We start from the raw sequence: 26,996 nt of genomic DNA on the forward strand, positions 1-26,996 counted from the left end.
CCTCGCTGAGGCTAGTTGTGCACAGGTTTGCTGGAAGAGCGCACCTGGGTACCCCTGCCCTGGCCACGAAAGGAACGAAACCCCGGCGTGGCAGGGTTTTTCGAGGAAAGACCCAAAGAATTGGCCGTGGCACGAGAGTCTTTTTAGCGCTCCAGGGCTTTGTCAGCCTTATCACCAAAGAGGCGGGAGATATCGAAGGGCATGTCTATGAGCAGGCTCTGGACATCGGGCGAGAACCCAGTGGAGCGCATCCAGGCGTGGCGCCGCAACGCCACCATCATGGAAATCGCCCTGCCCAATTTATCAGCGGTGTCCAAACCACACCTGATGGCAAACTTCGCTGCATCCTTACCCTCCGCAATCGCTTGGGAAAGGACAGCCTGGATCTCCTCAGAGCACTGAGGCAGAACCTCTGCTACCAAATCCCACACTGCGTGGGAGTAACGGTCCAAAAAGCAGGCTGTATTAACCAACCTCAACACCAAACTGGCTGAGGAGAGAAGCCTCTTTCCATATTGGTCCAGCCTCTTAGAGTCCTTATCCGGCGTAGCCGAGGGAAAGGCACTCTGCGATGTCGAGGCCTGAATGACCAGGCTCTCAGGTGTGAGGTGAGTGGTCAAGAAGGCGGGATCACCAGGCACCGGGCAATGACGCCTAGCGACGTTCTTATCCACCGGTGCCCCCGAGACCGGCCGCAACCAAGTACCCAAGAGGACTTCGGTAAGGGCATCATTGAAAGGGAGCAGCGGCTCCGACGACGCAGATGCCATCTGGAGCACCTCCGTAAGGAGGTTGGTCTTAAGGGTCACCGTAGGGAGGTCAAGATGGAGAGCCTCTGCGGTTTGGAGCAGCACCATAATGTAGGAAGCACCTTCCTCCATAGTAGGCGAAGGTGAGGCAAACCCCAGGTCATTAGAAACATCAAGTTCACCCGCATCATGAAGGTCATCCACCCAATCCTGCGCGAGTCACACTGCCGCGCAAGGGGGTCCTCGGAGCTGTCCCAATCCTCATCCGGCTCCGGAGTAGGCCGGAGCCAGAAAAGGGGCAAGCAGCACCGGGAGCGGCGCCAGTGGCGATGCCGGGAGCTGCGCCGAACCGGAGCCGCATCCCAATGTGGATCCCAGGTCGGAACGAAATGGTCCCAGAACCGGGGCAGGAGCGGGATAAACGGCACCCAGAGAAGCGCCTGTGGCTGAGCCAGGGGTGGCGCTGGGGCCCGAGCCAAGGGCGGCCACGGGGCCAGAGCCAGTGGTGCTGCACCTTGTGGCACCGGGGCTGGAGCCGAGGGCGCTGGATCCAGTGGCTCCGGGGTTGGCGCCAGAGGCGGTGCCGCCGGGCAACAGGATTTGGACACGGGACCGCCAGCGGGAGCCCGAGGCCTAAACAGGCGGTCCATGGCAGCAAGAAAGTCTTGCACCTGTTCTGGAGTCATCGACGAACCCAGGTATAGCGGGTAGGCCGTGTGACTCCCAGGCTCCGGAGGAGCCGCAGGGGCGTAGCCCCTGTCCCCCTTGTCCGCCTCCGGGGAGCGACAGGGGGATGTTGGAGAGCCAACACGCTTCTTCGACTTCTTCTTATGGCGTCGCTTACCGGAATCTGAAGGTGAAGACTTCAGAGTCCGAGGAGCGACGGCTCCGGTCCCGCGAACGGCCCCTAGACCCAGAGCGGCGGTGAGAGGAGTGCTGGACCTCCAGCAACTTCCGGCGCCGCTCCCGTAAGGCCTTCGGGGCCATGGCACGGCAGTCCCGACAATCCCAGGAGTCATGGTCGGTCCCCAGGCAGTAGAGACAGACATCATGGGGGTCCGCCACCGACCTATTACGGCGCCACGACCCACAAGACTTAAAGCCAGGCATCCCTGCGTGCACCAGGAGACAAGAGAAAGAGACAAACAGTCTCAAAAAAGTGGTCAACAATGACCGAGGTACGTGCTCAATACGGATCTGCGCTTTCGGTGCGGAAAAAAGAACTGACGTCAGCACGCATGGATGGCGCCCAAGTAGTCTCCGTGATGTCGTCCCGGCGCGTACAACGCCAGTGATGGACGCGGAGCCGCATGACGCCACCTACCGGCAGTCAGGGGTACTGCTAAGCAGAAAACTTTCCGGATCCAGTCTGACGCCTGGGGAATAGTCTAAGGTAAGGAATCTATCACAAACGTGTCTCTTTCAGATGTAGACGACGTGCCGCCCTGTATTGGTTACAGCAAACGAATGATGGACAGAATGCTGACAATGCAAACATTCTCCCCCAGTCAAAAGATCTTAGTTAAATCCATTGTTCTTCTGCCCACTACGCCGCCCTAGTTTGAACCCACCCATATGCAAATCAGTTGACCCTATGCCCCATGGGAACAGTCCAGACAGAACTGCCAGGCCAGGTCCTCTTTGGACCGGAAACAAGCATCCTTAGACCAGTTTCAGGGTATGTCACCCTTCTTCAGCCAGCTTGAATCCAGTGGTACAGTGAGCAAGGGACCCACATCTGGGCATACCCATCCCACTTAGGGCGAAAAGTGTTACAGCAAACAAATGATGGACAGAATGCGGACAATGCTCTCCATGCCACTGGAGTCAAGCTATCCTGGCTGATGAGGGCTGAAAGCACTAAACCGGTCCTAAGATGCTTGTTTCCAGTCCAGGGAGGACCTGGTCTGGCAGTTTGGGCTGGACTGGTTCCCATTGGGCGCAGGGTCAATACTGATTTGCATATGGCTGGGTCCAAACTGGAATGGCATGGTGAGCAAAATAAAGATGGATTTAGGCCCAGATCTCTGTACTGGGGTGAATGTATGACATTGTTCTGCATTCTGTCCGTCAATTGTTCTTTTTGTATTGGTTGGCTACCACTGCTGCTGTTAAAGATTATTCAGTTTTAAGAGTGCCAACCACGCTTTTACTAGAGATGTTCTCCTCACTGTCACTTAGTTTGTTTCCACTAATTGGTCTGCTGTGTTAGAGGGTCCTCTTACGTTCTCTGGGGTCACTCAATCAAACATACAGATGCCTCTGGACATTACTTTGACTTCCAGTGGTGATGTCGCATATATTGCTGGCGGACCATCGCTTCAATTTGTCTTCGTGGGAAGCCTTTTAAGCATACAGGATCCTGTGGGTTCTTTTGTTTTTCAAGTCTTTACAAAATTGTTTAGAGGTACTGATTACATTTTCACATCTCAACAGTTGTTCAAGTTGGAGCCAGAATTTTCACATGGTCACATTTTGCTTTGCATAAAAGTTATTTTGGAATGATTGCAGTTTTTCATGTTACTATTACGTATACTAGTAATGCTTATGTATGGGGGCTTGCATTTGTTTCTCAAAGTCATGAAACTCATTAGTTACAGTATGCCCCCGACTATGTTTTCCAAGTGTATTTGGTCAAACACTGCTGTGTGGCACATCGATACGGTGACATGTACACACATAGTTGTAGCTGTCGGCAAATGAATTGCTAGTGCGAATGGTAATTTACGCCTGTTTTATGTGTGGTTGAGTTTTACCATATGCATCTATGTTTTGGTTTATTGTACATTTCATGAAGTGACTTTTCTCCACTTTTATCCTCCATGGGATTGTACGGTGGGTTTTGTTGGGCTCAACACTGTACATACATGGACTCTAGATACACACCGTCAAGAGTTCGTTATTTCATTTTAAATGCGCGCAATCTTCATTTTATTCTTCCCTACATAGGAATAGCAATGGGTTCATGCGCTTTATAAAAAAAAATGGTTCTAGTCCCATTTGCTAACATTACACTTGCCTTTTTGAGCTATTTACGTTTTTCTCTCTCTTTCAGTGCGTCTATGCATGGGTGGAAGTCCTTTTTGCATTAGTTAATCATCTCTATTCTTAGGGACAGGTTATGGATTCTGACCCATATACACTAGTTAATAATAACTAACCTTCCTTTGGTCTTGTGGTAGGTCAGGGGGTTTCAGTCCCATGTTCTCTTACATGTGTGTTGTATGGGTTTTAGTCCCATTACTACACTGCACAATATGTGACCTCTCCATGGTGTTGCCTTTACAATTGCTATTATTTCATGGGTTTAGTCCCATTCACAGTTGCTCCTCACCCCTTTTCCTCGGGGTAGTGGTAGTTCATGGGTTTTAGTCCCATTCTCGCATACGTTGGGTACATCATTACCCTTTCATAGGGTGTGTTTCTTGGGTCTCAGCCCCATTTGCTGTTATTTTCCCAACGTTATGCCTTCATTACTTTAGATTGTCAATTTTGCAATGCAATATTATGTTATATTATATTACAATGCAAATTCTATAACGGGGAAGTATGAGTGATCTTATTGTATTTTCTCCTCATCTGTTTTCTCGCTTTTTCAGTTCTCCTTGTGATGCCTTTTCTTCTTGTCATCCGTGGAATCTTGTTGTTAGTCTTCCTTTGTCCTCTGTCTTTCTCTTATCATAGTGCGTTTTTTGTTCTTCCTTCCTCTCAAGGTTACTTTTCCTTCGCCACTTTGTGTGTGTCTGGATGTAGTCCAGTGTTTGGTGTGTTTTACTATGTCTTGCCTACTCGCATGCCTGTTTGGCCAGTAGGTGTGTCTGGGGGGTAGTCATTGGTGCTTTCACGTCTATTAGATATTTTTTTCTTTCCCTGTCTTTCTATTCTTTTCTGATATTTATAGAAGGGAGGATGGGTTATATTCATCTGTTTTTTTATATCTGTCGCTTCTTCTTTTTCAACTCCCACCTATCTTTCCGTTCTTCCTTGTTGTTCACTTCTTTGCATCGTTTATGCTATTTCTGTATTCCTCTTTTTCTTTCCTCATTTATGGTTCTCCCTTTTCAGTTTACCATTTTAATTGCTTTTGTTATATAAGAAATGGGGATATGTAGTATCCTAGTATCCTGTCCATGTTAATGTTATACCATTTTCACCACCTGCTCAGCCAGTGGAATGTTGCAGTGATGATGCGCTTCGGAATGTTGGGAAACTGTGAGCAGAAGTGTCAGTTGAGATTGGGCTGAGCAACATGCTGGCTGCTCCTGGTGGGGCTGATCTACAGAGCATGTAACCGTCAATAAAACACCCTGAACCACATCTACCGGCATGGACCTCGCTACTACAAGCTCTCTTTTCCCAATGCTTGGCAGGAGTACATTTTCAGCCTTTGCCACAGTGGGAAGCCATTGGAGAGGAGTTTGTGAATACCCTAATTATGTTAGTTCATCAGTGTGCACAGACTCACAGGGTATTTCAATCCTCTAACTACTGCTTCATCACCAACTCTAACCTCAGTATGCACATTTACAGAAAGGGGGCAAAATCAGAACTACACTAGAATCAAAAGCCTCACGAGCCCCAACATAATCAGAGAGGCTACTATCAAAGCTCTGGCATTAGTACCCTGTGACAATTTGTTACCTTGCTGCTTCGTACTAAAGGGGACCAGGTTTTTTGGTCTCGCCTAGGCAGCGCGCATGCCCTGCTCTAGGAGGGCCTTTAATCATCAGTCTCCACTTTTGAAGCACTGCACTCGTGCTTGTGGCGGCATCCACCTTGCGGGAGCGAGCAGCGGCGCCGCCACGTTAATTACAAACATATGGCCGCTGCTCACTCCCGCAAGGTGGATGCCGCCACAAGCACGAGTGCAGTGCTTCAAAATTGAAGACCGCCGATGGCTGAATCAATTGTAGTAGTAATTTTCTTTACATTTTGAAGCGATTAAATCCTAGTAAACTCGTGGGTGCCAGTTTGAGATGTTACTTTGTTATTCTTTAAGGTTTCTTAACATATCATGGATATAAAATCAGGGTCCATCTATAGTTACGCTCAATTGGGGTGGTGAGGTGAAAAGCTATGGCTTCTGAAGGGACCCCTCACGACACGTAGCCTCGCGGCGAGGGAGGTCAGACATGTCTAAGACCAAGTACATGTATACTGAAGCAGGTGTGTAATTGCTCTCCGTGTCCTCTTCACGCGCTCCTTCCTCGCCCCCCCCCGCCCCCATCCTTTGGTTAACTCTGAACATTTTCATGAAATTCCGCAGTCTTGCACTGGCTCCCTCCGAGAGCCCGCAAGCGCCACGCACAGGGGCTGAAAAAGTTCAGTGAGCCGAGCATCTGTTCGGCGCCGACGCTCTCCCGGCTGTCTGCGTGGTGGTTTGCCAGGTGCTCGCAGAGCAATGATCATTAGATATTGAGACACTAGTGTTGTCCATTACAATAACTCACAATCAACCGCCTGCGAGGGAGGAGGGCGCGCGCCAACCTCCGTCTCGCACGTGGGCTGCATAACATGCGACAACGAGATGACCAACCGCGCGCAGAGTTCAGCCCTACAGATACAAATCTGGCAACTGCAGTACAAACACAAACCCAAGCCAATAATCGTGACTTGTTGTAGGTATGATGTTACTTGTTGTTTCATGTATATGGATGCAATTCAGAAACCGCAAAATACAAGTCGGGAGGCACACTATGCTAAACTCAGATTTATTGCTTACGTGTTAGAGGTCCAAAGAACACTGTATCCGCTCTCTTCACTGCTGCACATGCACAGTGCAAACACTGCCCTCCCCAAATATTTTGTTATCTAGTCGCTATGTCCCAGTTGGGTGTTCCATAGATAAGAAGCTGCAAGGAGTATATTTTCCCCATACAATTAATAGGACTACATGTCAGTACCCCTTCCATACACCCTACACCAGTGGATTTCAATTTTTCATATGCGAGGTGGAAGTGTGCCCTCATGTTACATAACTTGGTAACATTAATGGTGGACATTTAACACGACCAGTAGAGAGCTTTAGAATTTATGGGTTATTTGTTCATGGCTAAATTCAGAGGGCAGTTCAAATATGCACGCAGCACTGCTATCCAAATATTAAATGTAAAGTGCGACAAATAATACAGTGTAGACAGCAGTCCCTCAAGCTCCCCTGTATCCCAGAAGTAAACCCCAACATTGTTAGCAAGCAGATTGGGCCAAATGGCTTCAATGCAGCCATTCTGCCCCTCCGTGTGCACATACTCCATGTCTTCTTGTCTCCAGCAAAATGTGCAGGTGGCAGGGTGGGGGCAGAGGCTAGTACATTGGTTCTCTTTCATCATCAGATCTTCTGTCACCCCTCCTGAGCATTCCGTCTAGCTATGTATCGGTCTGCTGGCCCGAGAGAGTCCCTCAGCCTGCACCCAGTATCTTCAGCTCGCCATCATAGACCGTCTTGAAGGTACTATCTGATCTGGCTCACTCATTACCTCAGCCACACCTAAAGAATCCGGCCTATACCTGTGCCAGCCATGAGTTAGTCCTGAGACACCTCCAGCCAAACAGCACACAATCCTAGAATGGCATCTGCCTTTTGACAGCTAACCTCATCCTGCCCTCTACCCACCATATGTCTCTTGCTGCTTGCCCTCAGAAGACCTTACGGAGCCCTGACCGGACAGTGATACTAGCCTAACCCCGAGAAGCTTTGAGCTTCACATTCTCTTAGCAGGCCCTTATGGACCACCCATTCTGTTGCATCCACACTCACCACAGAGAGGATATTTGCATGTCCATAGGAGCATCTGAAACTTCAGAGGCAGTACAAAGGCCAGACTTCTGCATGTAGTATGTATTTCAAACAAGCCTACAAAAGAGAACTTGAAGAGAATGTGCATCGAGCGGATGTGGCCTAACGGCTAGAGCGCTCGATCTGGAAGCTGGGGAACCCGGTTCGAGTCTCTGCGTCAGCTCAACATCCTGTGATTCTGGGCAAATCACAATCTCCCCTATCAAACAAAATGAATGTGACTTTGTGTAACTGGTGCCCATTTAAGCGCTCTTACTCTTCGGGTCGCACTATACAAAAATACGCGGATCTATAAAACTATGCACGGCTAAACACTTATGCGGTCCCAAAGGCAACACCTATAGGCTATGCTAATTCTTGTTTTTTCATCCCGTCCCTATGACAAGTAGATATTTTTGAAAATTACACATTCCTGAAAACAAAAACAACACCTACCCATGTCCAAAGGGAGATATAAAATAGAAGCAGCAGTGCACCCGATTATCAACAATGTGACGTCTATTCAATCCACTCTCGTCGTGCAGGTACCGCTCAAACTGCTCATCAGTGTAGGAGATTATGGTCCTAAAACTGAAAAAGACACCAAAGTCAAACTGAAAGATATACACCCCAATGACAGATTCAACACACGGCTAAACCTCCTTGACGCTGCTAAGCAACATTAGTCAGACCTTTTCTCGGAACGTGACTAACTATGCCAGCAAGACAAAGAAGAAAAATAAACGTTATTTACTTGCAATCTTACTTATCCAACCTAGGAATCTAGTACACTGAAGTCAAATCCTGCCCTGCAAGTGCACTGGGTGTCAGAGCACTTTCAACCAGCTAGAACTAACTCGCGGAAGAACACCATATACACAACAATGGTTTGATAAACGGCTGCATGAAAAATGCTTCTCTACTCCCCCAAACCACATTAAAGCATTGACTGTTCAATGGATTCATTTGTGCTTTCATGTTCTTCTCCTATGCATCTCCTTTCCAAGCTCCCACAGCGACACCACCCCTTCTCTCGCAGTGAAGAACACGGACAATGCATTTCATTTCCACCCTTCGGTTTATGATAAATCCGGATTCTCTGTTGCTCCTCTTCTGTATTCACGTGAGATGATTGGCATACGTACAGAGTGAAGTGCAGTTTGATCAAAAGCAGAGTATCTTTCTTTCTTTCTTTATTTCGGCCGGTTGGCCATAAAAGACACACATATATACACGCATAAAACAGAGGGTCATATCAATATACATACATCAATTCATTTAAAACAACAAATTCTAAAATGGAGTGCAGAATTAATTTTCACCAGTCACTTTAAAACATCATTCATTGAGCAGCAAAGGTAAATCTGTAAAGTAGTCCTACTTAAAGCATCTGACCCAATTTCCTTCGGACGATATGCACAGAATAGAGGAACCTGCTGATACTGAATACAATAAACTGGGCAGTATTAGTTTTTAAGATCCTGTATGCTGTTAGACAGGATCTAGTTCCTAGGAGTACACACATGGGTTTAAGCCATCTTTTCCGAGCTTTCAAATACGCTTTGCATATAAACAACATGTGGACCTCGTTCTCCGTACACAAAACTGAGCACATAGGACATCTCCCACTTATACTATTCAGACATTCCGGTTTATTCTTTGACCAACGTTCTATGTTGGAATTCAACATGAGATTCCCATACCTAAATTTCAGGTAGAGAGTCTTAGCAACAGGGGGCTCTATTTCGTCCAAAAAGGATTCAAAGCAAGGTTCATCTTTGAAGGATAAGAAATTTTGGGTAAGAGTGCCAATTCTGCTTTCATGAGCGTGCCTATTATTCATAAAAGACCAGTAGGCTCTTTTTACCATGGGTTTAGCAAAGGGAGGTAAATTCTCTGGGTTTTCCCAGAACGAATACAAGCCCAGAATTATGAACCATTTTTTGATATGCCCGAACCACTGAAGGGAATTAAAAGAGTCTAGGTTCAATACTTCTCGGAGACCATTCCTGTAGTCTATCAATTCTGGGGTGGACCAAATCCTTATCCAGAACATTAACGGTCTTATAATGGTTAGATGATCAGTTCGTTTAAAATTCAGATCAAGCTGGAGGGGAATTAGTGGTGTACTAGTTGGAACCCTTACAATTGTTCTCATGAATTTATTATCCAGGCCTTGAAAACTCTCCCTGGCCCATGGTCCCCATATCTCAGCCCCATACAGGGCGGCAGATTGGATTTTGAATTTAAAAAGTTCAAGTACAGGTGTTACACTTTTACTTGTGCTAGCATTCAATCTACTGATTATTGGTTTGACATTATGAGCATATGACACCTTACTTTTCTCAATTTGAGCCTTCCATGTTAACTTTGAGTCAAGTACTACCCCCAAATAAGAAAAATTCTCCACAGTTCCTAAAATTTCCCCGTTCAAAATCAAGTTCCCTCTGTCCGGCCTGCTAGGATTCAAAGCCATACATTTAGTTTTATCAACGTTTATTTCTAGCCCTTTGGTCACACAGTAGCTACTAAAGGAGTTTAAGAGTGCCTGGAGGCCCTTCTTGGTTTGGGATATTAAGATGGTATCATCCGCGAAGAGCAACGCAGGCACCCTCTCTCCGTTGAGCTGAGGTGAATCATTGCTACAAGCATTCAGGTGATCAGGAACATCATTGACAAATATAGAAAATAAGGTGGGGGCCAAGACGCATCCTTGTCGGACACCACGCTCAATCGGGATGTCACGCGTCAGTTCACCATTCGGACCCCATCTGATGTTAGCATGATTTCTAGCGTGTAACTCGATTATATGTACCAAAAGGCTCCCTGGCAGGCCGGCTTTGTTTAAAGATCTCCAGAGCAAGTTGCGAGGGACAAGATCAAATGCCGCTCTCAGGTCAATGAAAGCTACATACAAATGACCTTTCCTAATGTGAACATACTTCCAATATAAACAGCAAAATCTGAAGACCTGGTCTATGGTGCTAGTCTTAGACCTAAAGCCTGCCTGAAATTTGGAAAGTATTGCTGACTCCTCCAACCAATCATTTATCCTAAATAACAAATGTTTGGCATAGAGTTTTTGCAGAATGTCCATTAAGCTAATAGGTCTATAATTTGAGGGGACAGATCTATTCCCCTTTTTAAAAATTAGGACAACTTCTGCTGCACGCCAGCTATCAGGGAATTTACAATTTTTGGACAAAGCATTAAACAAACGATTGATGTAGGGAGCCCAGACTTCAGTTTCGTGTTTATAGAGGTCACCCGGTATTTTATCAGGGCCGGGAGCTTTGCTATTTTTTAATTCATTAATTGCCCTTTTTGTTTCATCCAGGGTGAAATCAAGACATACAGGAGGTGGAAGTAAACATGGAATCTCCTCAGCACCACTATCATATTGTTTGTACAGATTGGTAAAATGTGTCACCCATGTCATTTCATCAATGAACGTGTCCTTCACAACTCTTCCTGCATGCCCCCCGTTTGCAACCAACCTCCAGAAGCCAACGTTATCATTTTGTTTTGCAGCAATCAACATGTCAGCCCAAATCAACTCTTCCCATGTTTTTTTTTTAGACTTTTTGGACATGCTTGTACTCATCCCTAGCAATTCTGACATCTTCTTTGGATTTATTTTTAATAGCATTTAGGAGCTTCCTCTTGGCCATCTTACATGAGTGATCGTACCAGAGTTTCCCATGGCATCCCACTCGTACATTTTGCTGTTTCTTCCTTGGCATTTTGGACATGTAGGTTCTTAGTTCATTAAAGAAAACCTTGTGTAGCTCAACAAAATAATCAAAGCTGTCAGTTAAGAAGGGTTGTCCTACTAAAGGTGCGAAAATCTTACCAAAAAGTGAGTAGACTGATGCTAAGGTCTTACCTTCAGTTAAAAGATGCGGCCATTTTAAAGCACGTCTGTTATTATTAATAATGTGTACATGTTCGCATAGATCATCAGTGACTATCTCACTCGATATAGGGGCAGGGATGTCTCTAAACATATGTACGTCAATATAAAGTTCCAGAGGATAGTGATCACTCTCGTCCCTTGTTGTTACTTTAAAATCGATCATATAATGCCAAATGTTTAATGAAACAAAGATAAAATCTAGCCTACTTTTTGATTTCCCAAAGGTTGGTTGTTTGGTTAGGTCAGATGGAAGGCGGCCATTACATGCTCTGAGACCATGGTCAACTGTTAGCCTCAGTAATTGGACCGCCAAAGTAGTACATTGAACATAATTCGAAGTTTCAAGCTGGGGAATATTATAAGCTTGATCTTCATCCTGAAAGACATCAGTAATCCCAAGGATCGGTTCGAAATTACAGTTCAAATCACCTCCCAATATCACAGGGACATCGCCAACCACCCTTTTCAGAAAAGAGTCCAAGATTTCCAAAGTGGGCGAGACCCTGGAATGACCTGTAGGTCTGTTGTAGACATTAACAATATAGTATTCACCCCCTTTTGCAGATACAATTTTTAAAGCCAAAATATCAGGGGTTCCTGTATCTATGGGTTCAACCCTTATTGCTAGAGTAATTTTAAGCCATACGATCAATCCCCCAGATGGCCTTCCCCTATCAGACTGGACTGCCTCAATGCCAAAGGTTTTATATCCCATCCTGTGTGGAATATCCATTGCCCAGGTTTCTTGCAGTAGGCAGAAATCACTGGAGTCGACATAATTTGCCCATTCAGGATCTTTCAGATTTTTGCCTACCCCAGCAATGTTCCATGACAGGAAAAACAACTTTGGGGTTAGCCCACTACCAGAGAAATCACATTCGACAATGGGCGACACTGGTACCAACAGAGGAACTACTCTATCTTGGTGTGAGTCGGCTATTTGGTTCCCTTCATCAGTGATCAAAGCCTCTATTGTAGTGCTAATTTTTCCACCAATACAACCCTCATCTATATCGTTACATGCTAGGTTCAAAACTGGATGACTTTACATATTCTGAATGCTATTTCCTGGACTAAGATAAAAACGCCCAACACCCAATGTGCAATAGGTGTCATATAGCTTTGAAATACAATTTGGCATAGTCTCAAGTCAGTCAACAGCATCTAGGCAGCTGAACCTATTAAAGGTGGAAATTCCACTCCACATGTTTCGGTCATTCTGCCTGATCAGATTTGGCGCATATCCATGATGTTGATTAAAAGTATCCCAACTGGATCCATAATTTAATGGCCTGGGTGGGGGATAGAAAAACGATAAGGGTCTGGCTACAATGGGTGATGAATCTCCATATGTTTTCCATGCACAAATCTGATCAGCACTATGGGGTTCTTCGAATGAAACAACTATACAATCGCCCGGGATTGACTTTGCTAGTGGACCGACCCATGGTACCCTTCGAACCATAAGAATTTTACTTTTCGTATGGTTTGGAATTGGTTTGTTTGAATTTAACCAATAGATCACCTTGTTTTTTAAAGATGAAAAATTCTCTTCATACTGGTTTTCCAATTCAGGTACCCCAGTAAGAACAATTACAAAGGGACTGACATCGGGGGGCAGGTCAATATATCCTCCCTTAAAATTGTGAAAAGCATGGGCCGGTTGGTTATTATGTAGGTTGGTTCTATTGGCAAAGGATCTGTCAGCCAAAGGTTTATTAGGACCCGAGATAGTGTGATTATTAGAAGGTATAGTAGATGATACAGACTTCTGCGTGACAGGAGTCTTAGGAGCAGAAGAATGGGTAACAGCAACATTTACTAACTGAGATTTTTTGCTTTGGACGGACCCCTCAACAAAGGTTTGGTAGTAGTGTTAGCTGAGGGCGGGTTTGAGGGTGTGAGAACAGGTTTTATTTGAATGTTTTCAGTCAAATTTGTGCCTGTTTTTTTTCCTGCTCCTCCCTCTTTTTGATGCTGTACACTAGATGGATTGGGGTTCGGAGGTGCCACAGGGGCCGTAGTTGGAGCATGTATTGGAATATCACTACCATTAAGGCTTAAGCTTGCTAAAGTTATGACACTCTTTTCTACCTCTAGTAATTGATTTTCGATGCCAGTTAGCCTGACTTCTAGCGGCCTAAGAAGTGTTTTGAGTGTTTCCCATACTATTTTCAAGAACTCTTCCCTGTCCCCTTGTATGGCCTCCATGGATATGGACGTTTTCTCGCCCTCATCTACAGAATGATCTACCATTGAGTCTGGTTTAAATGCCTCGGTATTGACAATAATACTTTGTACATTGTGGAGCATCTGATCAGACCCATTAGCAACATTAGTAATAGGTTGTTGAACCCCCCCCCCCCTATAAAACATTGGCTCGAGGCTACCTTAGCCTTTTTCCTGGCGTACACGGATGGATTTTTACGTTTGCGCTTTTGTTTAGGACTTGACTTAGCGGCCCCCTGGGTTCTGTTCAGAGCCGCTTCCCCTGACTCCTTTACCCCCTCAGTGATCACAATCAGTGGATCTGAAGATAGAATATTTTCAGATGCAACACTGACGGGTAACCCTGGGGGATCTGCTTCAAAGTTGACGGAGGAAACGGAGTCCTAGGGAAAAGGATGCACCTCGACCAAGGTGATAATTGGTACAGGGCCAGAGGTGCGCTCGGGAGTTTGAGGTTGCAATACTACCCAATGAGGATTTCTTTCTTAGCGCTAGTTCGGTTGACAGCCTTCTTGCGGACTCTAATTCCAGGGAGACTCTATGCTGGAGTTTAGTAATCTCATTATCAATTGATAAGCTGGTCCTTGTAATGAAATCGTCCAGGGTCCCTGTAGCCTTTTTCCCAGTTTTAGTGGCCTTACTTCGTGTTTCTAGAACAGACATAGTTAAAATGGAGGGTGAAGGATTAAACAAACACTAATAATTTAGGGTACCGTGGCAAATACAGCCAAGGGGAATGGCCCGGTCCGGTCTTATTCGGTCTGGAACGGCCTGAAACGGCCCAGTCTTTGCCCAGTCTTCTCCCGGGCTGCGTCCCGCGCTGCGGGAGTTTGAGGTAGTAAAATAGGGGGCGTGGTAGGCGGTGGGCGGGCCAGCAGGGAGAGCGGACCGGAAGCTAGCCGTCGGTCTTGCAGGGACTTCTGGGTATTGAAGTCCCCGCACGCTCGCAGCCCCGCTGATGCCTCACGCCCGGTGCCGCCTTACCGCCTCAGTCAGGCGCTGCTCCTCGTTGATGATATGGCCCCGTCACCCACAAACGAAGCGGCACCCGCGGAGCGGGTGCGGCGAGTAGTGGGCTGGTGCGCTGCTAAGCCTCTCTGATAGTTCCACGATCCTCCTTTGCCAAACAAATGATTGAGTAAGTATCTTTCTGCTTCGGAGGTCAACGTTGAACAATGGTGCCACCCACACACACACACCGTTGGGGATCACACCCAGTACATTTTTCAAGACTCCAAGGAGATGCTTCCTTTATAGAGAAAAGAAAACCAGACAATTTCTTCCATCTTTCACTCATACTTAAAGGAGGGACAAATGTTTTAATCGGACAGACTTGCCAGATAATGTCTTGGTCTTACAGTGCTAACACAGGAGGTCCCAACTTGAACACCTCCCAGAACCTGTCCATAAACTGTTACAATATTTTGATTTATTTGCTAATCATATGCAAAATGTTTTAACTCCATCAGCACTTCGGACAGTTTACTTTATTTGATTCAATGAGCCTAATCATCCAGTTCTTCTTTTGTGAGCAATTTTTTGTCTGATTATTGGGTTTCAATTATGGGCCAGGTGTCACCCTTTTGATTGCAATTCCTTTGGTTGCACAAATATTCACTGTGTCGAACTATCTCACACTTTTCTTCAATATATGTTCATCACTTATATTCATTAAACTATATCTTGTAAATAAATAATTCCCACTTTCTGATTTGTTCAGTTGTCTTTGAAAAGAATAAGTGTTTAATCAAACTTCAATTATCGATGTGTAGTTCATCACCATAATCCCCAATGCACTCCGGGCTCTACCTCAGGCCCTTCTTCAGTGGGTTCATGTTCCAAATCCTCCTACTCGGCTCGTTTCTATATCTTCTTACAGCATTGCTTGCCACTGGTACGCGACTCCCCCTTGCAGCTTGTGTGAACGCCACTGGTTTCCCTTATTCCCATTTTATTATTGCCAAATGAACACTCACGGGATGTGAGAGCAAGGCCATAGGCTCGAAATCTTCTGCGATACCATGCTGAGAAAGCAAGTAAGTACAAACGAGGTTGGTCTGAGTTTTCAAATATAATATCCATATACAATTCAAAATAGAACCACGGTCACCATTAGATTTGAAACCAGTCAAAAGAATATCAAATTATTCATTTCATTCATTTCGGCATTTTATTCATTTATAGCCAAGGTTATGAATAGCAATCCTGTCCCCTTCACTCATTCACTTACCCTTCCCTTTTCACAGAGAGCACCTATTTCGAATATTGAATGTAATGATGTTACAATTACATGTATCTACTTTAAATTGCTATTCATAACCTTGGCTATAAATGAATAAAATGCCGAAATGAATGAAATGAATAATTTGATATTCTTTTGACTGGTTTCAAATCTAATGGTGACCGTGGTTCTATTTTGAATTGTATATGGATATTATATTTGAAAACTCAGACCAACCTCTTTTGTACTGACCCACGGACCCAGGTCCTGAGTTTTAAGGGCCTACCCCTTTTATACTCACAGAGAAAGCAAGTAAGGCTCAGAAATGAGATATGAGGCTTTTTCAAGGGCCGTGCAGTGGAGCAGTATCCTGTCTGGGAACAGTTGTTCACCGGTTCACTATGGCTACAATATGGTGAAGTCCAAATGGGCAGCCACACCAAGTTATTCCATTTAGGCACTTGATTGCAAGGCCAGTAGGAAAGCACGGGAGGAAGGGGTTAAAAGAACAAGCCGGTTACTTTTGGTAACGCTCTTTCTGGTGTATGTTCTAACGGCAGATTGCTCACCTTCAGATCCTTCTAGACGTCAGACTGATCATGAGAAACTTTCCAGCAATGAGCCAGTGCACAGGAAGGTGGTGCAGTGTGGCTCTACAGTGACTCTGTTGTGTCACAGAATGGAGTGAGCAAAGCTGCATTTAAGTGTCACTGACGTCAGTTTTAACCTTGTCCTTTGAGTGGCCTAAGATACAGAGTACTTATTGTAAAATTGCATTTGACAGTGTGTCAAAATCTACCTTAGAACTCATAATGATGTTCAGGAGTCCACTCTAGAGAACGGAGCAGAGCACAAGAAACGAAGAGTCGGAGATTCGACAGAGTATCCACTGAAGGATCTTTCTTCTAATGGATCCTCCTAACAGCAGATTACTCACCGTAGAACACTACCAGGCAGGAGAATTGATTAGGGGAAACCTTCCAGCAATGCTCCAGAGTGCCGTTAGGTGGCACAGAGCAGTTCTGCACTGGCCCCATACAGTCCCATAAGTAACAGCAGAAAGCAGAAATGTAAGCACCACACCTGAACTTTCAGTTTATGTTTTTCCCTATTCACACCCTCCGATACCGTTGTGCTGCATATTAACAGGGTATCTTTTCAGATGTTAAAAAGGAGGTCACTCCAGAGAATGGAGAGGCGGGAAGGCAGTGAGAGATCTGCAGTTTGACACAGTATCCACCAGAAAGAGTGTTATCTAAGGTAAGTAACTTGTTCTTCTGATGGATACTTCTAACAGTAGATTCCTCACCTTAGAATAGATACCAAAAGCAGTATCTGGCCTGGCCATCAAGTCAGAAGCGCTTTGTGAACGTATACAACTCCAGATGCCCTCAACAGGCACTCCACGAGCCAAAGTACGCATCAGCCCTGGTGGTATTTCAGACCTTCTGGGGGCGGCTTCCTGGCTAGTGTGCAGCAGATCTTGATTCAGAGGACTATCCACGTCAACAGGGTCCACTTTTGCACAGCTTTTCCTTTCCTGGTACCCGAGAACTCCCCAAAACCTAATTATCCACATGGAGTTTCTTGGTATGATCAATTTAAAAGGTCAAAGCCTTTTTGGGGTAAAGCCCAAAGGAATCTCTTCTCTTTCGAGGGGTGACAGCGGGCAAAGAACACAGGAAAAGCAACTGATTCTCCCAGTGTGGAAGGGAGTCACAACGTTTGACAAAAATGTTGCCAGAGTCCTCAGCACCAACTTGTCAGGAAAAAAGGTGGTGTAGGGCAGCTGCATTGAAAGTGCCCATAATTCACTTATAAGACAAGCTGACATTATCTTAATGATGAATACAGTGTTAAGTCACGAGACACAGCAAGCAACTATGTATCGGCTCGAAGAACATACAAATGAGCACCGTCAAGATCATATACCACGTCACAAACGACTTGGGATGGAAGATGCAAGTCAAAACCTCAATACATTTCATCAAAACAGGGGACTTAAAGAAGGACAGTTGATCTGCTAAACGTAGAATGGCAAGACAAATATCCTAATAGTGCCCACAGCAAGGCCTTGCTGGTCGAAAAATAAAACCAATAAAAGAATATACAACAGCTCTGCATGTAAAGGATCAATTTCACAACCTCTGTATTAGGCCACAAATGTGTCCCAAAGTTCGGCATAATGAATTTGTGGGAGGACACCAGGTAGTAAAGATGACATTTACCACTTCAGATGCCAGATTAAACAGTTTTCACTGCTTACTCTCCACGCACATAGGTGTAGAATTAAGGCAGATATGGGTGGAGGACTTGTCCTGCTTTCACAGAAGATCTTTGCAAAGTGGTAGCCTGATTGGAGGACAAATGCTTATGCCCAGAAGATTTGGAAACCACACTCCCCTGGTCCAAACTGGGGCGACTTGGATGGCTTAGTTCCAGTTATTCTTGATCTTTCACAACTCTGGACATGACCGGGAAGTGTATACGAGTCCCATATTCCATTCCAGCTGGAATGCCATCTTCTAATGAATGTTCATGCACAAGCTCCGACACTCGGAATAAGTTTGACGCTGCAATTTCAACGGTGGATAAAAGATCTGGCCAAGGATCTGCCCAATGAGGGATCATGTACCGCACCACTTATGGATGCAAACGCAACTCGTAATCTGTCAGATGATGCCTGTTTTCAGTTTGTCCACTCTGTCATTCAGAGACCCTGCCAGGTCGTTCACTATCAGGGAAATGTCTCATCGACCCAGCCACAGATGCACAGGACCTCACTCCGTCCAGCTTGTTGCACTACCACAAAGCAGTGGTGTTGTCCAAGAGACTAAACCTTGCACCGGTCTCCACTTGACGGATGGGTAGAAAATGTTCTGCTTCCATCGGAGACTAGACCCTGTGATCTCCACCTCTGCTTGATACCCTCACCACACCAGAAGGCAGAAGAGGTGCAGGTGAGGCCTAAGTGGAGCATGGCAAACTGATAATGCACCTAGCCACTAAGGGAATGCAGGAAGGGTTTATGATTATACACAAGCAGCAGACCAAAGGACAAGATCCAGTTGTCGGAGTACAGGGCAGACAGGATCAGGGTCACTGTGAGCATTTTGAGATTTTATGGCCACGTGAAGGTAGAGGTCAAACATCCTAAAATAGCCTTAGACCTCCCCCCACCCACAATCCTTCTTCAGCACAAAGAGCTAAAGTAACAACCCTCTCCTGTTTCTGAGTCCGGTATCCTCTAATAGCACCCTTGAAGTCAAACACTTCCACCTCCTGCAACAACAGCATGGACAGGTGCTCCTCTGAAATTCATTCTGAAGTGGGCGGAATGTCTGGTGTGTCAAAAAGAATGGGTAGGGTTTAGCAATGTTGAACGATTGAAAAGACCCATGGTCAGAAGTAATGGATCGCCACCATGGGAGGAAATAAGGAATCCTGTCCCCTTACTGCGTGGGCACGCACAACACATGGCAAATTAAAGCAGTATGGAGAACTGCACTGGCTCCCCATCCCTCAACACTGCGTCTTTAAAACTGGCTGCTTGATTTTTAGATATCTGCACGGTCGTAGCCCCAAATTCATAAACAATCTGACACTAAGGTACACCCCCCCACGCAATCTACGATCAACTCACCTTATGCTTCAGTCCACCTCCACATTTAAGAGGAAATATCAAGGAGGCTGCAGATTCGCCTCTCTTGCCCAGAGATTGTGGAGTTCTTTCCCCCTGGAGATCCGGTCATGCACTGACCTTCTGAGCTTCAGGAAGTCACTTAAAACTTGGTTATTTGTACAGGCACACAACTAACTTCACCAATGGTAACAGCCAAGTCCTCACACAGCGCCATGAAACCAATCTGTGTACACGCGCTTTACAAATCATTTTTAACATTGCCCTGTTGTAGCAGGGCAAGAGGAATGGGAAGACTCATGTCTCTGCTGGACGTACTCCGTACCAAACTCACAGCCTTGAAAGAACTGGGTTGACTGCTGTACCGGTTCGGAAGGTTGTTTTTGCCTACACACCAGCCCTCTTGGAGTAATCAATGAACTTTTTGAATTCAACTGGAAACTTCTTGGCAGGAGTCAATGAACCTAAGGGGCATTCAAGGTAAAGACAAAAAGAATGAAGGGGGTAACAAACAGCCTTTCACAGTGCCTACTGCAAGGCCATGCTGGGCTAATGAAAAAAAAAATAAGGGTTTTTCTGCGGAGTATTGGTGTGTCAAGCGACACACCAGGCAACACATTTCTCAGAGCCAGTGTAGGTGATCTTTTTGGAAGGGCATCTGGGTGCAAGGACAATCTCACCTACCGTACCTCAGTAAACAAATGACTTCAACATTCGCAGATCCAGGTTACCAGGGATCAAGTACTGAAACTTGCCCTATTATTTAGAGAGCAGGTAGAGAGCAGGTGGTCCAATGGTGGTAGCTGGATTGGCGGGTAAATGCTTAGGCGCTTTGGGTACTAAACTCTTGTCCCTGTCTTGGGCGATTAAGATAGCATCTGGACTGACTGGGTCCAACGTATCTTTAAAGCACTCCAGGTCTTCCAGGACTATGGCAAGACTTTGCTGACCATACCTCACAGGGCATGTGTACGACAACCGAGTAAGCAAGCAGCAGTAACCAACCATAACAGCAGACTTACAGAGGACAAGATACGTTACCAAAAACCTCAGTCCTCTTGGATTTGCCACCCGGAGGAGGTGTGGGGAATAAACTGGGAATTCACTTTACTACTAGAGGCCTAAACCCCAGGGCTCTCTGGAGTATGAGGTTTGGTAAGGAAATCAGGATCACAAGGCACTGGCCTGTAATGCCTTCCCCTCTTCTTATTTAATGATGGAAATGAAGAGGGCTTTGACAAAGTGACCATCAAGGTATTATTGAGGGCTTCAAAAAAAGAGAGCAAGGGCTCAGAAGTAACTGGAACAGGCAGCAACATTTCAGACTTTGGTCTCAATTGAGGACAGCTCCAAATCTAAACCTCAGCTGCCCTCCAGACTGCCACTGAAAAAGAGTCAATTTCTTCGTTGGCAACCAAGTGGAAAATTGATCCTCACATCGGGAGAGGATTCAAGGCCACTGGCTTCCAGCAAATCCATTTAAAAGGCATCCTTTATGTAGTGAGGTACAGGAAGATAGTCATCTCCATCATCAACATCCTGCATTCTCCCTTGGTCTGCAAAGTGACAAAAAGATATTGAACCCTCTATTAGAGTGTATGCCCTGGAAGAGGTAGCAGGTCAGAGTTCTGGAGCATGACGAACAGTTGCACTTTTGTAATCTCATTGCACTATATCAGTAGAGATCAAGCCGAAGCAGGTTCAGTGTCCAACATTGGTATAAGTACTGTACCCTCTTCTGGAGCAGCGCTGAGGTAAAAGCCTGAACTGATGCCAATATGGGTCGGGAGGAGGGTTCCAGGGGGTCAGAACATGCACAAGACTGCTCCACCTGCAGTAACCCCACTGGGGACCACTGCGGTTCCTTGATGCCTAATTGCGCGCCAGATAGAACCAGAAATGCACCCAAAAAATCTCTAGCATAGCCTTCTTGAAGGCTTTATTCTGCTGCAGCATCGCTTGTTGGTCCATGAAGCTAGGGGGGAAAGCAGTCAGCTGGGGAAACTGAACCATGTCCAAAGACCTAGAAAGTGATGACGCATCACGATGCCCTTGTATCCTTCCTTTTGATTCAGTGGCGAGATGGTGTCAAGTCTCATTTCACTTTTTTGTGTCTGCTTTTCGATTTATATTTGGACTTGAAGGTGGACTTAAGAGCGCAACGTTTACCTCTTGCTGGAACAGACTCAGACAGAGACAGATTCAGTGCCCGCAACTTCGAGTGGGAGCAGGACTTATGCGAAGGCTGCATCTTCTTGGGTTCGGTAACATGCAGCTTCTCCTTCCAGTCCCCGATAGCGTTAGAATGCACGAGGGCACATTTTGTGGCACGACTTTGAGTCATGGTCTAAGCCCACACAAGACACCTTCCAATAATAGCATTTGTTTTCTTCAGGCATGAATTAAAGCCTATAGTTTTGGATGATACACTGTTGCCAAGCACACTGGAATTACTTATTAGAAGTCTTTGGAAGACCAACAATCTTGGGAGTGGAGCGCTGGATCTGCCTCCAAAAGTGCACAAAAAAAAGAACTGACTTCAGGGTGTGGTGTTTATAAATGCGTCTTCACTCAGTCACTGAAGATACGCGACGGAGCCAATGCCGAGCCATACGGTCCCACCTAGCGGTGCACTGTGGCACTGCTAAGAAAAAATTGCAGATGTAGTCTGGCGCCAGGGGGAAGTATTCTAAGGTGCGGAATCAGTCTTAATCGATCAGAACGCTGACCCTGGTGGACTTCAGGCATTGGACAATGGGTACGGGGTTGGGTGACCTAGTTGGGGTTAGGGTGGAGGGAGGTGGCAGGGGCTGTTGGACTCAAGAAGTTGGACAATGACTCCGGTTGAGGTTGGGGGCGAGGAGGGGGGATGGGGTGGACTTTGGGGAGGGTTTGTTGGGGTTGGGGCAGGGGGGGGGGGGAGGGTGGGGGGAGTTTGGGGGGAGGGGGGAAACAGTGTGCAGTCTGGGTGAGGGGCGGTAAGGGGCGGAGTGTAAGTGCCATGAAGAAGTGGCAGTGTCAAGGCTTGAGCGGAGGTTTTTTGCCTCTCTTCTCCCACATGAGGAGCCGTTACACATCAGAGCCCAGTCCAGGTTTTCCCTCATGACACAAGTTCTATCACTCAACATAAAGGGTTTGAATAACCCAATTAAGAGGCGGGCGATCCTGAGCGATCTAGAGAATTCCGGGGCTTCTATTTGTCTATTGCAAGAGACACATTTACTCCCTAAGGATTGGCACAGAATGAAGTCCCGAGCCTTCCCCCAGCAACTCTATTCCTCCATGCCGGACAAAAAGGGTGGGGTGGTGTTGGGATGTTACTGTGGCTTTAACGATGTCACCACGAGAGCGCTTGTTGCTGTGTTCTACATGGAACTCCTGGGACAGCAGTTGCTGCCGGGAGAGCTGTCGTCTGGATGACAATAAAAGAAGTCTTGAACATAATAGTAGTAATCTACTTCCTTTCACTGGCGACGCGGGTCCAGCTTCATCCCTCCCAAGAGGTTGCCTCTCGCATGAGCGGAGCAACCGCACGTCGTGTCAAAAGAAAAGCGGCAAGACGTGCAATCCTGAAAGAAAAGCGGCTAAACATGAAATCTTGTCCGTGAGTTTTAATTTCCTTCCCTAAAAGACTGCCGCGTATAATACTAGACGCCTTGAACTCTTCAAACGCAAGCGCGATTATTCTCCTTTCAGAAAAGTCTTATTTTGATCTTCCCTGCAACATTGTAGCAAGCGCGACTTTTGATCTCAAACAAACAGACTCGAACGCTTAAACGCGAGCCGTGCAATCTCGAGCTCTGACATTTTCGGAGCGCATCAGCATTCACGCTTCCACATTCTTTCACATCAGACTGTGAACACCTCTATGACGTGTGCTTGCACTGCAAATTACAGCGCATTATGACGCTACTCAATGCTGCATTGTGATGCACATTTTTCATCAAACTTTATCAAAGCTTATTTTTAATGAAGCAGTAAGGAGAATATATACATACAAAGGAAGGAAATACACTACTTAAAAAAAAAAAAAAATTTTTTTTTTCAAAAGTGCCTTAATAATCTTACAAATTAAATATACCAAGACTATACAGGACAATAAAAAATAAAAAAAATAAAAATTCTGAATAATTCATTTGAGTGAGGTTTTGTGGCAGCAGCTCCCCACGCAATGGAAAAAGTAGCCTCACCACCTCCCTTTTTACAGTCTCCTGGGCCCCCTCCCATGCCCTGGAAACAATGGAAATCTACCTTTGACGCGTATATTGAAGCCATTGATGGTGACGTCTTCACGTCGAAAAAGAAGAAGGCACTACTAGTATACAATTTGGGGCCTGAAGGTAGGTCCATTCTGGTAAACATCGTTTACAACGATGTTTTCACAACGCGGTACCTTTACACCGCGGCTGTGACAACGCAAGTCGTTACCACGACTTGCGCTGGAGGGCGCTCAAGGTCTAAATATAGTTAATTTACTATCCTAACACCTTCCCTAGGGTCCACGGGGACTGGTGTTAGAATAGTAAATTAAACTATTCGAAATCCGCGCCCCCCCAACGCAAGTCGTGGTAACGACTTGCGTTGTCACGGCCGCGTTGTAAAGGTATGCGTTGTGACGGTACGCGTTGTACCGTCATATATCCGTCCATTCTTGAAACCTTACCTCTTGAAGAAGTGAGAGTGTCAATCTCAAGTGATGATGGCGATGCGCAAGTTTTAGACGAATATGCTTCTCTGGTCAAAACGCTAGACAAAAGATTTAGTCCCAAACGGAACACTGTCTTCGAACGTCATAAGTTTTTGCAACGTGCGCAAATGCCTGGAGAATCCATCGACGATTTTGTTGCGGCTTTAAGGATCCTAGCAGTCAATTGCAACTACAGGGAATTTAGGGATGAAATAATCAGGGATCAGCTAATAGAACGCACTAATGACAGGAAAGTGCGTGAAAAACTTTTGTCTTCTGGTGACCCCGATTTAGAGACTGCTTTGACTTTAGCCAAATCTGTCGAACATTCCCAATTCTGCTTAAAGGAAATGAGTACTCCTGCATCTTCTGTTACAGTTCCAACACCAACAGAATCTTCTGACGTCAATGCCATTACCACCAAAACTGCAGTCAAAACTTCAGAACGCAGGACATCGAATCCTAATGCCTTTCGTTCATCTCCTTCCAACAAGACTGGGAATGACGTACAAGGATTATCTTGTTATCGCTGTGGTAGTAGATCTCATTTAGGAAACTTTAAATTCTGCTTTGCAATCAATCAATCTTGTTTCAAATGTGGCAAGAAAGGTCATCTTGCACGTTTGTGCAAGGCCACTAGTGTACAGAAAGGATCTTCACACATGGTGAAGAGCATTGATGAGCGTTTCTATGTTGATGAGGATGATGAGCGATACGAGTTATTAATGTTATCTTCTTCTCCAATGCATGCAGATGGTATTGTGGAAATAGCATCTATTGATGGAGCGCGGAGAAGAAAATCTCCAATCTGTTCCATTAGTGTGAATGGCGTGTGTATCAAGTTTCTAGCTGATTCTGGTTCACCTTTTTCCATAGTAAATGTTAAAGATCTAGACATGATAGGAAATATCTTGTTGTCTCAATCTTTTATTAAAATGTTTGCTTATGGAGGCAAGAGGGTGGAAGTATTGGGAAAATTTAGGGGTGAGCTTGAGTTCAAGGGTGATGTTACGTCTTCCATGATTTATGTTGTCAAAGACGGTAGTAATTTGCTAAGTTGGCACGAACAGGGCGAGCTTAATATGATCCTTGATCCTAACCACAAAGAGATGGTTTTGTCTAGACGCGAGGCTAAGCAATACTATGCCTCTTTGCCCGATATTGAGCATGTACATTCCCTGAGTGTTTCTTCTGATAGCGAATGGGTGTATGAGTTTCCGGAAGTTTTTTGCGACAAATTGGGGAAACTCAAGGGTTTTCAGCACCAGATTATTTTGAAAGAGGGAGCTAAAGCGGTGGCACATAAGGTTCGTAAAGTGCCACTTAGTATGCGAAATGAATTAAAGAACGAACTGGAGAGATTGCGTCTTTTGGGTGTGATTGAACCAATAGAGGCGTCAGAATGGTTGTCGCCCGTAGTTTTAGCACGAAAGGCTGATAAGTCCCTTAGGATGTGTGTGGATTTGCGTGATCTGAATGCTTGCATTTGGGTTGATAGGCAACCCTTACCGAATATTAATGAAATGTTATCAACATTGGAAGGCGCAAAGTATTTTACCACTCTGGATATCTTTTCAGCGTATCACCAGGTTGTGTTGAGCAAAGATTCAAGACACCTTACGTCTTTTGTGACTCCGGAGGGTGCATTCCGCTATTTGAGAATGCCATTCGGTTTGGCGTCGGCTTCCGCAGTTTTTCAACGCCTTATGGGTAACCTTTTTAAAGAAACTGCGGGAGTCGTCTTCTTTCAGGATGACATCCTCATTTATGGGAAGTCGGAGGATGAACATAATAGTAGGGTAAGAACAGTTTTAGGAATTTTAAGAAAATTTGGTTTGACATTAAGAAAAGACAAATGCAAGTTTTTCAGGGATAGTGTGGATTATTTGGGTCACCACATCTCGGCTAAAGGAGTGGAACCCAAAATGAAATTGTTAGACGCCATTCAAAATGCACCAGAACCATCAAACAAGGGTCAATTACGTTCTTTTCTGGGGCTAGTTGAATATTACGCCAAATTTGTTCGTAATTTTTCTGATAGAACTGTGTCTTTAAGGAATTTACTAAAGAAAAATGTCAAGTATGATTGGTCACAAGAATGTGCTAACGATTTTACATTACTTAAAAATGCAATTGTACAAGCACGTCCCCTCAAACTTTTCAACATCAATGACCAATGTATTGTAATTACCGATGCCAGTAATGTGGGTCTTGGGGCAGTATTGTCACAGAAAAGATTGGATGGTAATGTAGAGGTTATTGCTTTCGCCTCCAGAACTCTTCGTGGAGCGGAGAGCACATATTCAACCATCGAAAAAGAGGCCTTGGCTTTATGGTGGGGTGTACAGCATTTCAGGAATTTTCTGTGGGGAAATCACATTGTACTCAAGACTGACCACAAGCCTCTTGTTGACCTTTTCACTACTAAAGGTGGCGGGAGGGCTTCTCCTCGCATTGCCAAGTGGCAATACAGGCTTGGTGAATTTGATTATCATCTAGAATACGTCCCTGGCATAAGGAACAATGTGGCAGATTGTTTGTCTAGGTTGCCTCTTCCTCATGATGATTTGGAGCACTGTAGTGATGATTTAGAAATGGTGTGTGCAGTAAGTTCCTTATTTGAAGCTGGAATTACGCTGTCAGAGACTGATTGGAAGTTGGCTGTATCTGAAGATAGGAATTTGTGTTGTGTAATGGATTACTTGGTTAATGGTTGGCCCGATGACAAATCCTTGCCTTCGGAGTTAGTACCGTTCAGGAGAATTTGTGATGAGCTATC

At 45.4% G+C, this 26,996-nt stretch overlaps 1 protein-coding gene across 6 annotated transcripts in view; it reads right to left on the reverse strand.

Annotated features, from left to right (window-relative positions):
• The window catches only part of SEPTIN2 (septin 2), an 806,446-nt gene that overhangs the window by 405,667 nt on the left and 373,783 nt on the right, over window positions 1-26,996 (reverse strand). For all 6 annotated transcript variants that reach the window (XM_078665713.1, XM_078665712.1, XM_078665715.1 and 3 more), the window contains exon 6: window positions 7,981-8,115. In XM_078665713.1, coding sequence (XP_078521839.1) covers window positions 7,981-8,115 — 135 coding nt within the window. The remainder of the gene's footprint in view (window positions 1-7,980; window positions 8,116-26,996) is intronic.

Source organism: Lissotriton helveticus, chromosome 11 (genome assembly GCF_964261635.1).
Source record: "Lissotriton helveticus chromosome 11, aLisHel1.1, whole genome shotgun sequence".
NCBI lineage: Eukaryota > Metazoa > Chordata > Amphibia > Caudata > Salamandridae > Lissotriton > Lissotriton helveticus.